Source organism: Mesocricetus auratus, unplaced genomic scaffold (assembly GCF_017639785.1).
Source record: "Mesocricetus auratus isolate SY011 unplaced genomic scaffold, BCM_Maur_2.0 Super-Scaffold_6730, whole genome shotgun sequence".
NCBI lineage: Eukaryota > Metazoa > Chordata > Mammalia > Rodentia > Cricetidae > Mesocricetus > Mesocricetus auratus.
In genome coordinates, this window is record NW_024429184.1 from 6,257,491 (window position 1) to 6,272,437 (window position 14,947).

A 14,947-nucleotide genomic window follows, 5' to 3' on the forward strand; every position below is an offset into this window, starting at 1 on the left:
ATTACAGAGACAGAGCAACACTCCGAACGCCTTCCTCCAAACAGTACGACAGAAGAGCAAGGTGAACCCCTCTGTGCTAATGTGCTTATTTTAATAAATTTGTTTTTAACACAAATGTAAAACAAGATTCTATTGTAACTACAGCTAAATTCAAACTGCAGAACTGGCCAATAATAACATATACAGATTATCAAATGTATAATACAGAATTCAATTTAGTACTTTCTGTCACAATATTAAAAATAAGCATTTTCTAATACCAAGATTATCAAAATGTCCCAACCCAAATCTTTTTCTTAAGCAGTAAAAGTATAAAACCTGCCAGTGTGCATACCTGTTAAAGGTTAAAATGAAAACTTTCCATCTTGAATGTCATTTAAGTGCTTCTCAGCCAACCAGAAATATCTAGCATAGATGGCAGGTTCCTATTCTGTGGTATAAAATCATACCACAGAATTGTAATGCCATAACAGGACTTTTAACAGTAAATAAAGCAAATAAATCTATCATGTAGTAGTACATTTTCTTGTTTGCTTTTTATTTTGTCAACAAGAAACCAGATTTAATGTTGTATGACCGCATTCAAGTAGTTTACCATGTGAGGTTAGGTTCAGACCAAACGTGCAAAGGCAATTCTCATGAGGGCTGAGCATTTCCACGTGAAAGTAGTTTTCCTTTAAGACAGAACCAGCAATATATGTACATGTCTATGAAACAAAGACGCCCGCATGCCAACTCACAAGAGACAGTGCTCCCTGGGAGAGGCACCAAGGAGAGGTTTTCAGCCATGACAGTGCTTTTGTCAAGTCACTGAGACATGCACCGTTATATTCACAACAACTGAGTCAGGAGAAACATAGGATATGAGAAATCTCTCCAGCTGCTGACATGGAGAAAGGACAGACACAACCCAGGTTCCAAGCACACGATAAAACACAGGGTTACCAACAACAAAACCTCACCCCTAGCCCGGCCTGGTGGCCGGTGCCCGGAAGCACAGCACTGGGGAGGCAGAGGTAGGAGTTTATCTGAGGCCAGCCCAGGGCAGAGTGAGGCTGGTGTTGCAGAAAAAAAAAAAAGATACACACAAATTGTAACCCTGCTCTTCTGAGGAGACAGTAGTTTTCAAAACAAGAGCATGAAAAAACTTCAAACTGAGACTCAAATTAACAGTGTGGTCTCACTGAAAAATAATACTTAAAACTAAAATACATTAAATTTCAGGCATTTTTAATGTGAATAAGGTATAAAAACAAATTTATACACCAAATATACACTATCAGTTTATTTTCAGTTAAAAATTATTTAGGAAAAGTTCTCCATGTTCAAAATTAAATAAGAATTGTCTTCTATATACAAGAATTATACTGGAAATATGAAGTAAAAGTTTAATCTGCAGAATTAAAACACAATTAGAATCATTCAAAAAGTGGAAAAACACTGAATTTTTTAAGTGTGAAAGCCTTAGAATTTTGCAGTAACAAGTGAACTTTTTCTAACATTTAAAAAATTATCCTTTTATCAATATAAAACTATTCAAGTAATTAGGAGAATCTCTTCTACCGCAAAAATAAATTCACATGATCCACTCGTGACTCCAAGAGTTGACAATTAACAGAGCGGTGTCCCTGAAATAAGGCATTTCTTCCCTTTTGTCTCCTCCATCCTTACACACAGGCTTATTTCCCATCACTGACACAGAAAAACCACCACACTCTAAAATAAGCAACGCTCCCTTTCTGCCCCCAAGCACAGGTCAAGCGTCAGTCTTCTTTCTTGGCATGCCTCTTCCCAGAGCCCGCATCCTCTGTGATGCGCTTGGACCCCGACGAGGCAGTGCCATTGGAGGACTGCTTGGCTTCGCGTTTCCTTTCACCCAACGAAAACTGCTGCTGCCAGCCAAACAGCATCCGGCTCAACGTGTCCTCAAAGGGAGCAAGAGTCACAGTGGTGTCCTTTGTTATCATCATGGTTATCTAGGAAAAGTTAACTCAGTTTCAGTACAGACACTCTGTGTTACCATCATGGTATCTAGGAAAAGTTAACTCAGTTTCAGTACAGACACTCTGTGTTTCTCAAACAGAGAAACAAAGAATGGGCAAAGAGAGTCAAATGTGCTTTGTGTTTAATCTACATGAAAAATTCGAGCTCAATTCTGGGGAAATCACTGATTGCTATGGATTTAAAGGATAGTATTCATCAAAAGTATAACCATTGCTACAAAGAGAAAGGGAAGAAGGAGAAGGAGAAGGAGAAGGAGAAGGAGAAGGAGGAGAAGGAGAAGGAGAAGGAGAAGGAGAAGGAGAAGGAGAAGGAGAAGAGGAAGAGGAAGAGGAAGAGGAAGAGGAAGAGGAAGAGGAAGAAGAAGAAGAAGAAGAAGAAGAAGAAGAAGAAGAAGAAGAAGAAGAAGAAGAAGAAGAAGAAGAAGAAGAAGAAGAAGAAGAAGAAGAAGAAGGGGGGAGTTCAAAGGAAATAAGATATACTACTATCTACAGTCTGCACCGGCAACCAATACAGCTGTCATTGCTGTACACCTAGCTTGTGTCAGAGCTGTGACAAATACTTTACACTCATCTCCACTGTCAATTTAATGCAGCAGTCACCGCTGCCTTCACCACAGAGCGGAGCAGAGTCCCAGCTCCGACAGGGAGGTAACTTGCCCCAAACTAAAAGCTGCTTAAGCGGTGAGCAGGGTGCAATGCAGATCTGGGCCAGTCACTGCTTAACAGCGCACTGCTGTGCATGGCTGCAGACGTCAGAAGCTGTGGACTAGTAGTCCCTGAGAGCGGGCACAGAAGGCAAGACACATACACGCAAAATAAGAACAAAATGTAAGCCTATGTGAACTTTACCCAACATACATTCCTATTTCACATGTTTAAAATTAATTACCATTGAGATTAATTAGTAGCAGAAAACATATCATACTTATAATATTACTTTTTACAAACAATGCCAGAAGTCACATATCCCTTGGGGCATGCGAAGCCTAGATCAAACAACACAGACTTGTTCGAAATTGCAAAGCCTCCATTCCAACACAAGTCTGTGAGTCTACAATTCTCAAGGGCTCTCTCCTCTGCTGGTGATCTTTCCCATTTATTTTGCTTCCCTGTGGCTCATATTTAAGCAATCATAAAGTATTTGAGAGAATTATAAAAGTATGTGACTTCCCCTCTAATGAAACTGGTTGAATATGGTTGAATGTTCAGCTTGCCCAAGTTCTGGGAGAAAAGAAGAAAAGGAAATTGCAGGGAATAGACGAAAGAGGAAAAGGAGGAAAAGGGAGACATTTCACACATTTCTCTCAAGTAAGAAGAGAACCATAGGCAGAGGTAGGAAAAAGCTTGTATGTATTGAAACCAGAATGAGCAAGCATATTTGCAAATACAGGTGACTCACTCCACCTCCAAACTTAAGAACATATTACTTTTTACAAAAACAAAGAGGAGCATCAACTTAAACTGTACCCCAATTTTATAAGCAAGGCAGGCCTACTGTACAGCCTCTGGATCCCTCCCTCCCTCCCTACCTCCACTGCTCTCTGGACTCCCACAAGCCACCTGCCTACCCTGTCTAATGGAAACATCTCCAAATGGCAAATGAAGGTGCCCGGACTGGCCTCTGAAAACCCTGCTGCAGAGAGCAGACTCTCCCATGGCACCTTTCACACTCTTACCTTTATGGTCACCAGAAACATGGTGTAAAGGAACATGAGATCATGCTTCGACATGGCCAGATGATTGGTGTGCTGTAAAGTGAAGATGATTGACCCCAGCAGGGTTACCTTGGCAGGGCTGAAAGGAGATAACACTCGAAGTCAGTGACAAACATTCTCTGCCTACAACTTCTCAGAGTGCTCCGTAAGCATCAACTTAGTGGACTGTTAACACAAAATGAGCTGGGTGAACATATTTTTAAAGTTTCAGAAATGCTGAACTGAGGGGACCTGAGATGAGGAAATGCCTCCTTGAGATCCAGCTGGAGGGCGTTTTTCTCAATTAGTGATTGAGGGAGGAGGGCCCAGCCCCTGTGGGTGATGCCATTCGGGGAAGGGTGGTCCTGGGTTCTGTAAGAAAGCGGGCTGAACAAGCAGGAGAAGCAAGCATGAGGAGCGCCCTCCACGGCTCTGCATCAGCTCCTGCCTTCAGGTTCCTGCCCTGCTGAGCCCCTGTCCTGACTGCCTTGGATGACCAGTACTGCGGAAGTGCAAACCAAATAAACTCTTTCCTCCCGCAAGTTTGCTTGGTCATAGTGTCTCATTAGCAATAATAGCCCTAACTAAGATAAGCAGCAAGCGTTCTTGACCACTGAGCTAAGCCTTCCGGTCCAAGACTTTTTAGAATGTGCAAATGTTTCCATAGTGCAATGTTTCAGAAACATATTTGTCCATCTAACACTTTTTTTAAAGGACTGGAAGGTTTCGTGTCCCACCACAAATCTAAAATTAATCCTGAAAAGCCATCCGTGATAAAGAAGCCCCCAAGACAGATGAGAGGTGGGGGAAAGCCTTTCCTGTCCCATGATGTAGGTGCTAAAATAGCTCATTAAGGAAAGGGCTTTGACATACACATGGACCATTTGGGGTTATGTTTTCTTAAAGAGTGACTCTGAAAAATAAGCAGTTTGTAGATAATTAGGAAAGGACATTAGAGAAGATTTAAGGAAAATTTAAATCAAAGTATTAGATTTGTTATGAAGGCTGAGAAGCACTGGAAAATTCTACCATGTCTCATTCCAAAACACAATGGTGGGACGGATGCTTCCAAAAGGGAAAGAAGATCCCTGGCACCAAGACATTTCAAAATCCAGCAGGAAAGTGAAGCTCCCCCGGGGTCTCAGGGCCATGGCTGCAGGGGCCAGGCTCTAACCTCATACAACATGGCCCTGGCGTCTGCCCTTCAACTGCAGCCTGTGAGCCGGGCCCATCATGCTGCCCACTCCATCCTCAACACTACGCTTCCCTTTCCTGGGTCTCCTTCCTAGTTTCAGGACTTACTTATTCCCCGCTCACACTCGCACACCACACACACAAGTGCACTTTGTACGTCCACGTAGGTGCTGTTGTTATGATATGCATGGGTGCTTTGCATGTGCGTATTTACTGTGTGTCATGCGTGCCTGGTGTCTACAGGGGCCAGAAGAGGACATCAGATCCATTGGAACTCAAGTTACAAAACATCTTGAGATGTCACATGGGTGCCAGGAACTGAACCTGGGTCCTATGTCAGAGCAGCACATGATCGTAGCCACTGGGACAGCTCTCCAGCTCCAAGCCGTCTTTATAAAGTGATCTTAGCCACTGGGACAGCTCTCCAGCTCCAAGCCGTCTTTATAAAGTGATCTTAGCCACTGGGACAGCTCTCCAGCTCCAAGCCGTCTTTATAAAGGAGGGGAATCCACAGAGAGCTGATGTTTACTTTAAATCTCATCTGGGAAATGATGCTCAGAATCAGTCTCCTGGTTTTCTTCCCACTGTGCTTGCCTTGGTTTCTCGGGTATGTCTCAGCCACACACACAGTTCCGAACACGCTCTTTGCAAGGAATCTAAGGCTGTAAGCCCAGACCTCAGCGTAATCTAGACCACTTACAAGGACAGCTTCAGCCACTCATTGCCTTCTGGTTTCCAATCTCCTTTTAGCAACTCTTCACAAGATGTGACAATAACACCACCTGCTCCTAAAAAAAGAAAGAAAGAAAGAAAAATACTGAACCAATTTTCTTTAAAAAAAAAAAAATACATGTCAGGGGAAGTCAGAATTTCCCCTCCTGGTTTAAAACCCGGGATTACCAAAATAGGATTCCTGAGAGGAAGAAAACGTTGTCTTCTTGTCCTGAGACCTGAGACAATGGCGTTCTCTCTCCCCAGCATGACATCACCTACCTGTCTTACTGCAATCTAAGGTTAACGCTGGGATCTCGAGCACAGAGATATATGTATAGAATTACTTTGTGAAAAGTAAGATCCTCTCTTTCTAGTTCTTCCCTTGCTATGGTTAGTTTTAGGTGCAGCATACTATGACAGAGGTTACAGAAATCTGTTCAATTCTTACATAGAAAACAGCAGGGTTAGAGTTAGAGGCATAGCTCAGCTGGTAGGAGCACCTGCCTCCCATGCACCAATCCCCGACAGTGCATAAACCAGCTTTCCTGTGATCCAACACTCAGGAGGGGAGGCAGTATGGTCACAAGTTCAAGGTCATCCTCAACTACATAGTCTACCTAGTCTAGAGAGAGAGAGTGAAATAAATATAAAACAATTAGAACAGTGTGAATATGAATATTTGCTGTTTCCAACAACTCACAAGAATGGAAAGAATATAAAGTAATTTGTTTTTATTTTTGGACAGGGTCTTTCTGTGTAGCCTACACTGGCCTAGAAATGACTGTATAGGTCAACCTGGCTTCAGACTTGTGACCTCTGACCTCAGCCCCCCAGGTACTAAGATTATAGGTGAGCATCACCATGCCCAGCCTCAGCAATGATTTTTAATTTATATAAGCCACAAAATGTCTTATTAAACTTATTTCATCTATGGTAAAATAATTAATTATGATTCCATATGGTCCAGGGAAACCTAAAGCAATTATTCGTAAGAAACCTTACAAGACCATCAGGTTCAAAACAATAGGTGATCACTAATATTGATGTAATTAACTTTTAAATTAACTTTAGTGGCTAAAAAGACAAGGATTCTACTCTCCAAAGAGTGTGACCCCAAAAGCCTGTGACCTTGTGAGCAGAGAGTTATTCGGGGGTTATGGTGCATCAATAACAGGACACGTATGAACATTAACCTTACCTCGGGCCCATCCAACAGCTATCATGACGATCCAGCCATTTCTGTAGTAGCTGTTAGCATGTGTGACTCCACTCACTATTTTCCAAGTTCTGGTCACTTCCTTCATTCCCGCAGCCAGGAGTTGAATAGGTAGATATGAATAGCCCTGGGAAACTAGGTCACGCGGGCAAAAAAATACAATATACCTGAAATTAAAATTTAATATTTCAATATGTAAATAATACCAGAAGAACACAAGCGAAAATCTAAACCATCATCACTAAAAACTTGGCGTAACACAAAAAGTGCAACTATCCACAGAACCCTGGAACACGATTTCAAAGAAAAGCAGATTGGACACCAAGTTGTTTCTTAACTCACACAAATCATACATAATCTGTCTGTGTCATGATGAGGGAAAGGACTCATCCACTGTGCAATACTTCACACAGTTCCTAATTTACCCATACAGTTTTAGAACAATAGGTACATAATGTATTAAAGAAAGGAGTAAGTGCATCGTCAGTTCCAGCAGGTATGGGCGATGACCATTTAGTGTCTTTGTTCTTAGGGAAAAGGAGTTAGACAAGGAGCCTTTTGGTAAATGAACAAAGGTTGCATTTCAGCTCCTACTAACATCTTTTGTTTTTTGTTTGTTTTTGTTTTACAAGACAGGGTTTCTCTGTGAAACTGTCCTGGTTGTCCTGGAACTCACTCTGTGGACCAGGCTCACCTCAAATTCAGAGGGATCCCCGTCTCTTACTCCCAAGTGCTGGGAATAAAGGCGTGTGCCACCACCACCCAGCTCAGCTCCAACGAACATCTTGACCTGTGTCCCCTAGGTTAAGGCATAAGCTGGAATCTTACAAAGATAGAGACAGCTCACAGGGAAATGGGCTTATGTCACAGAAAATGTGTTTCATGCAGCTGTAAGAATATAAAGCTCAAGTTTTAATTTGGCTGAGTAAGCTGTTTTAGTCAACGAGAATACATCACCCATTCTCTGGTGAGTCACAGTTTTAAACTTCATTTGCTCTCCGGATCTTCTCAAATGCTATCAGCAGTGTTTACTAGAAACTCCGCTGCCTTTCCTTCATTCCTAACAGACAGCTCGGTGCATTTGCATCAGATCTTCTTCCAATGGGTGATACAGAACACACAGAGGGAAACAGTTCTGGGGCTCTTTTCAAAGCAAGAGTTAACTTTATTCCAATGCTTCAGTCATAAACTCAAAACCGAAGCGTGTTCACAGAATATGAATTATTTGTCAACACACTGCTCCGGAAACCTAACACAAGAAGCAATGGCTCCATCAGCGTCCACATTTCCTTCTTCTTCTTCAAACGCTGCTGTATCCACGGCCCCTGGAAAGTCTGTCTCATTTCTCCCAGCTCATACCAGCAATGTTACGCCTCAAAATGGCTCTTTCTGCATTGTTCTCTTCAATATAAGGTAAAGGCTCTAGTACTCATAAGTGGATCACACTGTGTCTGGATGACAGGACTCCTGCATCTTATCACTGTCCTCCAACCACAAACCCACACGAGGACAAACGCTCTGAACTGTCCATTATCATTCAGTCTAGAGGTAAGATACACAACACATCAAAGACTCGCTTGGTAATTAGAGTCTTGAAGAAAGAAATGAAGTATCTGGTGACAATTTTACAGTTTCAAAACCTGACATGGACATATAATCTTTTCAAAGCCTTTAAATGTAGAAGTGATTTACAGGAAGTTAGACAATGGACAGAAGAGGCAGATACACCTAAGTAATAAATTATATATATATATATATATATATATATATATATATTCTTAGTGAAAACAAACAATACTTTGGTATCTGTTAGAGATTAGATTAAGAACAGACACTGTGGTTTTATTTCAGCAGTAATTCATGCTTTAAAAGAACATACTCAACAGAACAAAAACCATATGGCAATGGCTACTTGAATTTCCTAGTTCTATTTTTAATGTGTTAAAACCTATTACTCCAACAGCTATTTTGAACTTTTTACATTCAACTACATGACACTATAACATATAGTCTATAATTTATAATTATTGCTACTTCTGAATTCTAAGTTGTATCCTATTTTTCTAAAACAGCTACAACAATTTCTCATATTAACAAAAGCCCTGCGCCCACTTGAGTTGCTATGGAGTGAAGGGAACAGCTCATTGTTATGCTCAACAGACTTAGAAACAGCATGGCAGACAAATGACCTAAGTTCACTATGCAATGTTCCTCTGATGACCCAAGGACCAATGGTCACTCATCAAACAGTAGGTCTCTTCTGTAAAGATTGTAATTTCTCCTTAAGTTTGTAACATCTAAAATAACTTTACCTTGCAAGCGCCTAAAGAAAATATAAAGGAAAGAGAAAAGAAATGGAATGAGAAGATGAAATGGATTCCTCAAATGCCTTTAAGCCATATAGGCCAGATTAATGGAAAGAGAAAAACGACAAAGAGAAGTTAGTCTAAAACAGGATACAGATGTAAACTGAGCCACTTTAAACAGGTTTTAGATGGGAGCACAGTGTAGGTTACAAAGGCTGAGCAGAGAGGGGGGCTAATCATTACAAACACTACTCTCAATTCTCCTTTCCCACCCCTTCACTGAGCCAAACACCACAAGCTACAGCCAGGTTAGTCTAGTGCAGGAGCTCTGCTCTACTCTGCAGTAAGCACCAACCAGTCAGGAATTTGACTGATACGTCTTGAAAATGACTATAAAACTATGACTCATATATCACCTCATCTAAATGTAATCTCTCTACAGTATCTTGGAAGTCTGAGAAAAACATTCTGAAACATAAAATCAATGCATAGAAAATTATGAAGTATGTACCTCCCCATTAATAGACCTTTAAAAAGAGAACTTTAATGAAAGTATATGCTGTGTTCCGACAGTGGCTATACAATACACTGGCAGAACCAAGTTCATGTTTGTCTTTTCCAGTAGATGGCGCTAACCTCCAGACGTGTGCACTGAAGCGCTTTGGGGCTAAAGATAACCTTGCTGTGATTCCACAAGTCATTTGACTCAGAAGAAGCAAAGACAAAAGCGTTATTCGAAATGTTAAAAGTTCTATTATTAAAACAATAAAATATACTGTCTGCAATACAGCATCATTTTCATATTTAGAAATGGTAAGGACAACATTCCTTTTTCCAGAGTTCAAAGCAATTCACTGCTCATGCACCAGTGTAAAGATGAAATCCAGGCCCCAGCTACCCAGTATCTCTGATACCCGGGACAAGTCATCAGTCTCTCCACACCTGAGCGTCGTGATCAGTAGAGGACCTGTCTTACAGCGTCAAGAGACCAGCTGTAAGAACTAGTGATGTGCACCAAGCACACACTGAGCAGTAAGACGGAATGACAGCTAAGTCAGGGAAGATGCGTACCAGCCATGGAACTACGACAGTGTGACACACACCCTTGTTTTAAAGATGGATCAGATTAAACGTACAAGAGCAAAGAACAGGGTAAAATGAACTAGCAGTGTCAGAATATTCTAATTGTGCTATATCCTTTGTCCAATAAAAACCAGAATTCTTTGTATGTAGGTATTACATATGTAACAGAGACAAGATAAACAAGAACTCCATAGCACTGAACTTGAATTAGGAATACGTATCAATATGGACGAGTCATTTTCTCTTTCTTTGTCCTAGCTCGGTCCCGTGGATGCCCTGGCAGCAGCTTTAATGCTCGGACTGAGGCTCGGAAAAGCTGTTTCTCACTAAAAGACACTAAGACTAATCCCAAAAGAAAACTGTGAGAGTCTTATGACACCGAGGGGCAAGGAAGCTAATCCCGGGCTGGGGGGGGCACCTCTGAAAAGTCTCTCACTGGCCAAACAGGGGACAGCTAGCCTGAAATAGTGACAAAAATTGAAATCTGTAGAATCTCACAAAACATACTTTTAAAAAGTTGATCACCTTTGTAGGTTGACCAGCAAGTAAAAGAGCCAAGCAGCAGCCCTGCTTTTCCATGAGTAGTGAACCAAAACCCGGGCAAGTCAGAAGTGTGTTTCCACACACCTGTATGTGTGTGCTGAAAAATACACTCCTCCATTCTCCACTTCTAACGTGCCTTTTAAATGCAAAGGCACACGTTTATAGGCATGAAACTGTATTCCATGTTCTGACTCGACTAATCCCAATCTGTAGTCCCTTGCTACTCAAACCTCAATACACAGCCATCGTTCTTTCGTAAATCACCTCCCGAGTCTCAGCGGTACTTGGTGTCACAGCTAACAAGGTGAAGCTTCTGCTCTGATAGGGATTTTCCAGAAGTGAGACAAAGCCAGGTTTTTAAAAGGCCAGCTGATGACACCTCCAATGTTAGCGAATCTGAGAAGAAAACTCGAGGGTGATCTGATAGTCACAGACAGCTTCTGTGAGGAAAGACAGCAGTGCCTGTTTGGGGCTGGAGATGAAGCAAGAACAGAGTCACAGAGAGAGAGAGTGCCTCGTGTGTGCAAACGGCAGGCTCAGTGTGGCGAGACTGGGTCAGAGGAACGGAGCAAAGAGAACAGAGAGGAGACTCTGTAGGGATGATGGGTCATGGGAAAATTCAGGGTTTTCTTCCTAATTGCTGCACACATACTATAACATATTTTAAGATGATCACTTGATCATTATGTAAAGAATAGATTTGGGGGACAATAAAAGAAGAGACTAACTATCCCGTGTAGGAAATTATTGAAAGTCCAGGCCCAGACACGGAAGGATCCGTATGTAAGACTAGAAACAGGAAAGATAGAAACACAGAGTCAGGCTGCCTTACCTCTTACATAGTCTCAGCATTTAAACTTTTAAAATCCAAAATGTAAGTATCCTTTTTAAATGATACGGAAGTGGAAGTCCTTTGGAGGTGTCTTTAGAAGGTGACACAGTGAGCGGGCTGAGCAGCTGTCGCGAGTGGAGGCTCTGCGGTCACACTGTTCTGATTCTCGCCCTGACACCCGGCCAGATATGACAGTCACATCGACTGCCCCACGTCTCAGTCCCCTTGCCACCAAACAGAAGTACCAACAGCTACCTCGGGTAGGATGGCGAGCAGAACTTATTTAATGCAAAAATGGAAGGTGGAATACTGGGGTCTGAAGGATAACGCGAGAGGTCCAGGGCGGGGAAGGATGGGGAGTCAGCTGAAACTACTGAAGGATAATGCAGGAGGTCCAGGGGGTGGGAAGGATGGGGAGTCAGCCGAAACTAAGGAAACTTGATAAATGTGTGCTGTTTTTTTTTAAAGGGGCTGAAGAGATAGCTCGGCAGTTAAGAACAGTGGCTGCTCTTGAAAAAGGCCTAGGTTCAATTTCCAGCACACACATGGTAGCTCACAGCTCTATGTTAGCTCCAGAGTATCCCGATGCTCGATGCACCAGGCATACACATACATTCAAGCAAAATGCCCAAACACATAAAATAAAAATAAATAAATCTTTAAAAACCTAATTACAATAGCTACTTCACAGAACTCATCGTAAGTATGAAAATAATTTATCTAATATTTGATATTAATTCAATACATACTAGCTATCAAAATGAATAATTCCATGCCACCTACTTTCCACAGCTGAAAAATATAAACTATTAAAAAAGGGAGAGTGATGTCTTTACTGAAAGCAAGCAGCGCTTTCAGTAAAGCCACTGAAAGACTTTCCTGGTTGAGTTTAAATATATTCTCTTCCTTCTCACTTGATAGTCATGATCTTAGATACCAGCTTAGGAGAGAACTGGTTTGCAATCATTGTGAGTAAAGTATCCTAATTCCACATACCAGTAAACGTGGGATCCTGTTCATATGGAGACGGTTGTCCTGCAGAATAACTCTGCACTCAGTCATTCCATACCTGATTAGATAGCTTACATATCTATTGGATATTTCAAATAGCAATACATGAATTCATAATTTAGCCACAGATTAGAGAGACGAAACATAGTGTTTCATAGTATTTAAGTAATTTTTTCTCTTAATGTCACCAGTAAAAGATTTTGTCAGGAAGAGATAATTATAATAGCTCAGGACTCATGATTGAATATATGAATTTTACCTGCTATAGAACACTAATTCAATAATTACTAGCAAGAGAGTGACTCCGCCCCACCAACCTTCCAGCACAGGCGCCCATCACATCGCTGCTATTTAGCATATCCCTGTTTATGAGTGCTTAATAGTTTTTAAGTTACTATAATACACGAATTTTCAATTATTTATTATTGGCTGTGTGTAAGATGGGGGTGGGCTGCGTACCACAATGGACATGTGGAGATCAAGAGGGCTACTTTGTGCAGCTGAATTTCCTTCTGCCTTCATGTGGGTGCTGGGGCTAGAACTCACACTGCCAGGCTTACGTGGCAAGCTCCTTTACCCACTGAGCCCTCTCACCAGTCCCAGTAAAAGCAAATCCTAAACTGTGTGGTGGTGGTGTACATCTTTAATCCCAGATCTTGGGAGGCAAAGACAGGTGGATCTCTATGAGTTTCGAGGACAGCCTGGTCTACATACTGAGTTTCAGGGAAGCCAGGGCTACACAATGAGAATTTGAATCAATCAATATATCAATCTATCAACAAACAAACAAATAAGTAACCAATCCAACAAAGAGGAAGACAAGAAAAACTATAGATAAGCCATAATCATTTGGATTGTAGTAAAATTGCTCTTTTTCCTTTAAGGTTTTTTATATCCTTAAGTTAGTGCATGTGAAGTGAATGACAATCTAGAAAATTCTTAAAATGCCTCATAGTGCAAGGGCAACTTACCAGATTGAAGAAGCCAGTAAAATATTAGTGTGGTTTGTAAGAAACTTCAATGGAGGCTCTGCAAGCAGCATGCAGGATAAAATCCCTCCACCAAAGCAGTGGAGCATGGCGCTCAACCAGCTGGACAGGGGGTTATTCCATGCCACTGCCGCTGCCCCTGAAATGACAGTCAAAACGTGCTCTGAGACAGCTGTATACTTACTTACAAGAAAGCTCCACGGACCCACTGTCCTAGAGAAATAACCCGCATTTGTAATGTCTAACACATACTCGTGGGTGTGCTGATCACGACCACTTAAAGAGTATTCTTTCTAAGTCAGTGGCTTTATTTGCATGGGTGTGGGGTGGTAGGGGAATGTGGGTGTGGGTGCACGTATACGTGGGCATGTTGGGGGCCATTCTCCAGCGCAGGCACACGGCGGCCTGACACTGACGTCAGCACCGCTCCCCTCGGTCATGTCTCCACATTGTTTTTGCAGCAGGGACTCTCCTGGGCCTGTAGCCAGCCTTTCAGTTAGACTGACCGGCCAGCGAGCCCCCAGATCTGCCGTCTCCAACCCCCAGTGCCGGGTTACAGGCAAGAGCTGCTCTGCTTGGCTTTCACTTGGCTATAGAGCTCCCAAGTGACATCTCCATGCTCGTGCACAAGCACTTCACTCAAAACAGTTTTTTAAGAAAAAGGTGGGTGGGGAGAAAAGTAAGGGAAGGCACACGATCTATGTGTGTGGCTGATGGTGACTTTGCTTATTCAGCACTCATGGAAGCTAGCCACTGACGAGGCATCTTCCTATATTGCTCTAGACCTTTTAGGTTTTTGTAGGCAAGACGCTGCGTAATCTTGGCTGGCCTAGAACCCTTTATGTCCACAAGGCTAGTGTCCTACTAGAGACTGGAGATCCACCTGCCTCGACGTCCTGAATGCTTGAAAAGACCACTATGCCTGGGTCCCTACCTTATGTTTAAGACAGGGCCACTAACTGAATCTGGAGCTCACTAATTTACTATATTGGCTGGTAAGCAAAGGCCTAAGACCTATCTGTCTCCATATATTCCCATACTCCATATACTGCAGGAACACTCAGCCCCACACCGGCTTTAATGAGGGCTGGGGATATGAACTTGGGTCTTCATGCTTGCACAGCAAGCACCCTACCAACTAAGCCATTTCCCGGCCCTACAAGTATTTTTTAATGATTGATTTTGACATCTTTAAAACACTATCCAAGTTTTTCTTGCCAGTTTCCTAGTAATAGATGTTTTACTTTAAAAGATTCCCACTTAGCATTTCTTTTCATGCCAAATCTTATTGTAAGCACTCCTAGGCAATGTGGCAAAGGAATCTGTTATGAAAGGTCGGCCACTGAGACGGCTAAACAGGCA

The 14,947-nt window shown here is 42.1% G+C and overlaps 1 protein-coding gene across 1 annotated transcript in view; it reads right to left on the bottom strand.

The window, feature by feature from the left end:
* Positions 1–517: 517 nt before the first annotated feature.
* Tmem38b (transmembrane protein 38B) overlaps positions 518–14,947 on the bottom strand; it is a 28,899-nt gene continuing 14,469 nt past the window's right edge. Inside the window, exons 2-6 of the mRNA XM_005076490.4 lie at positions 13,568–13,724; positions 6,804–6,988; positions 5,592–5,679; positions 3,680–3,797; positions 518–1,976 (exon numbers count right to left, since the gene is read on the bottom strand). Coding sequence (XP_005076547.1) covers positions 1,764–1,976; positions 3,680–3,797; positions 5,592–5,679; positions 6,804–6,988; positions 13,568–13,724 — 761 coding nt within the window. The 3' untranslated portion in view covers positions 518–1,763. The remainder of the gene's footprint in view (positions 1,977–3,679; positions 3,798–5,591; positions 5,680–6,803; positions 6,989–13,567; positions 13,725–14,947) is intronic.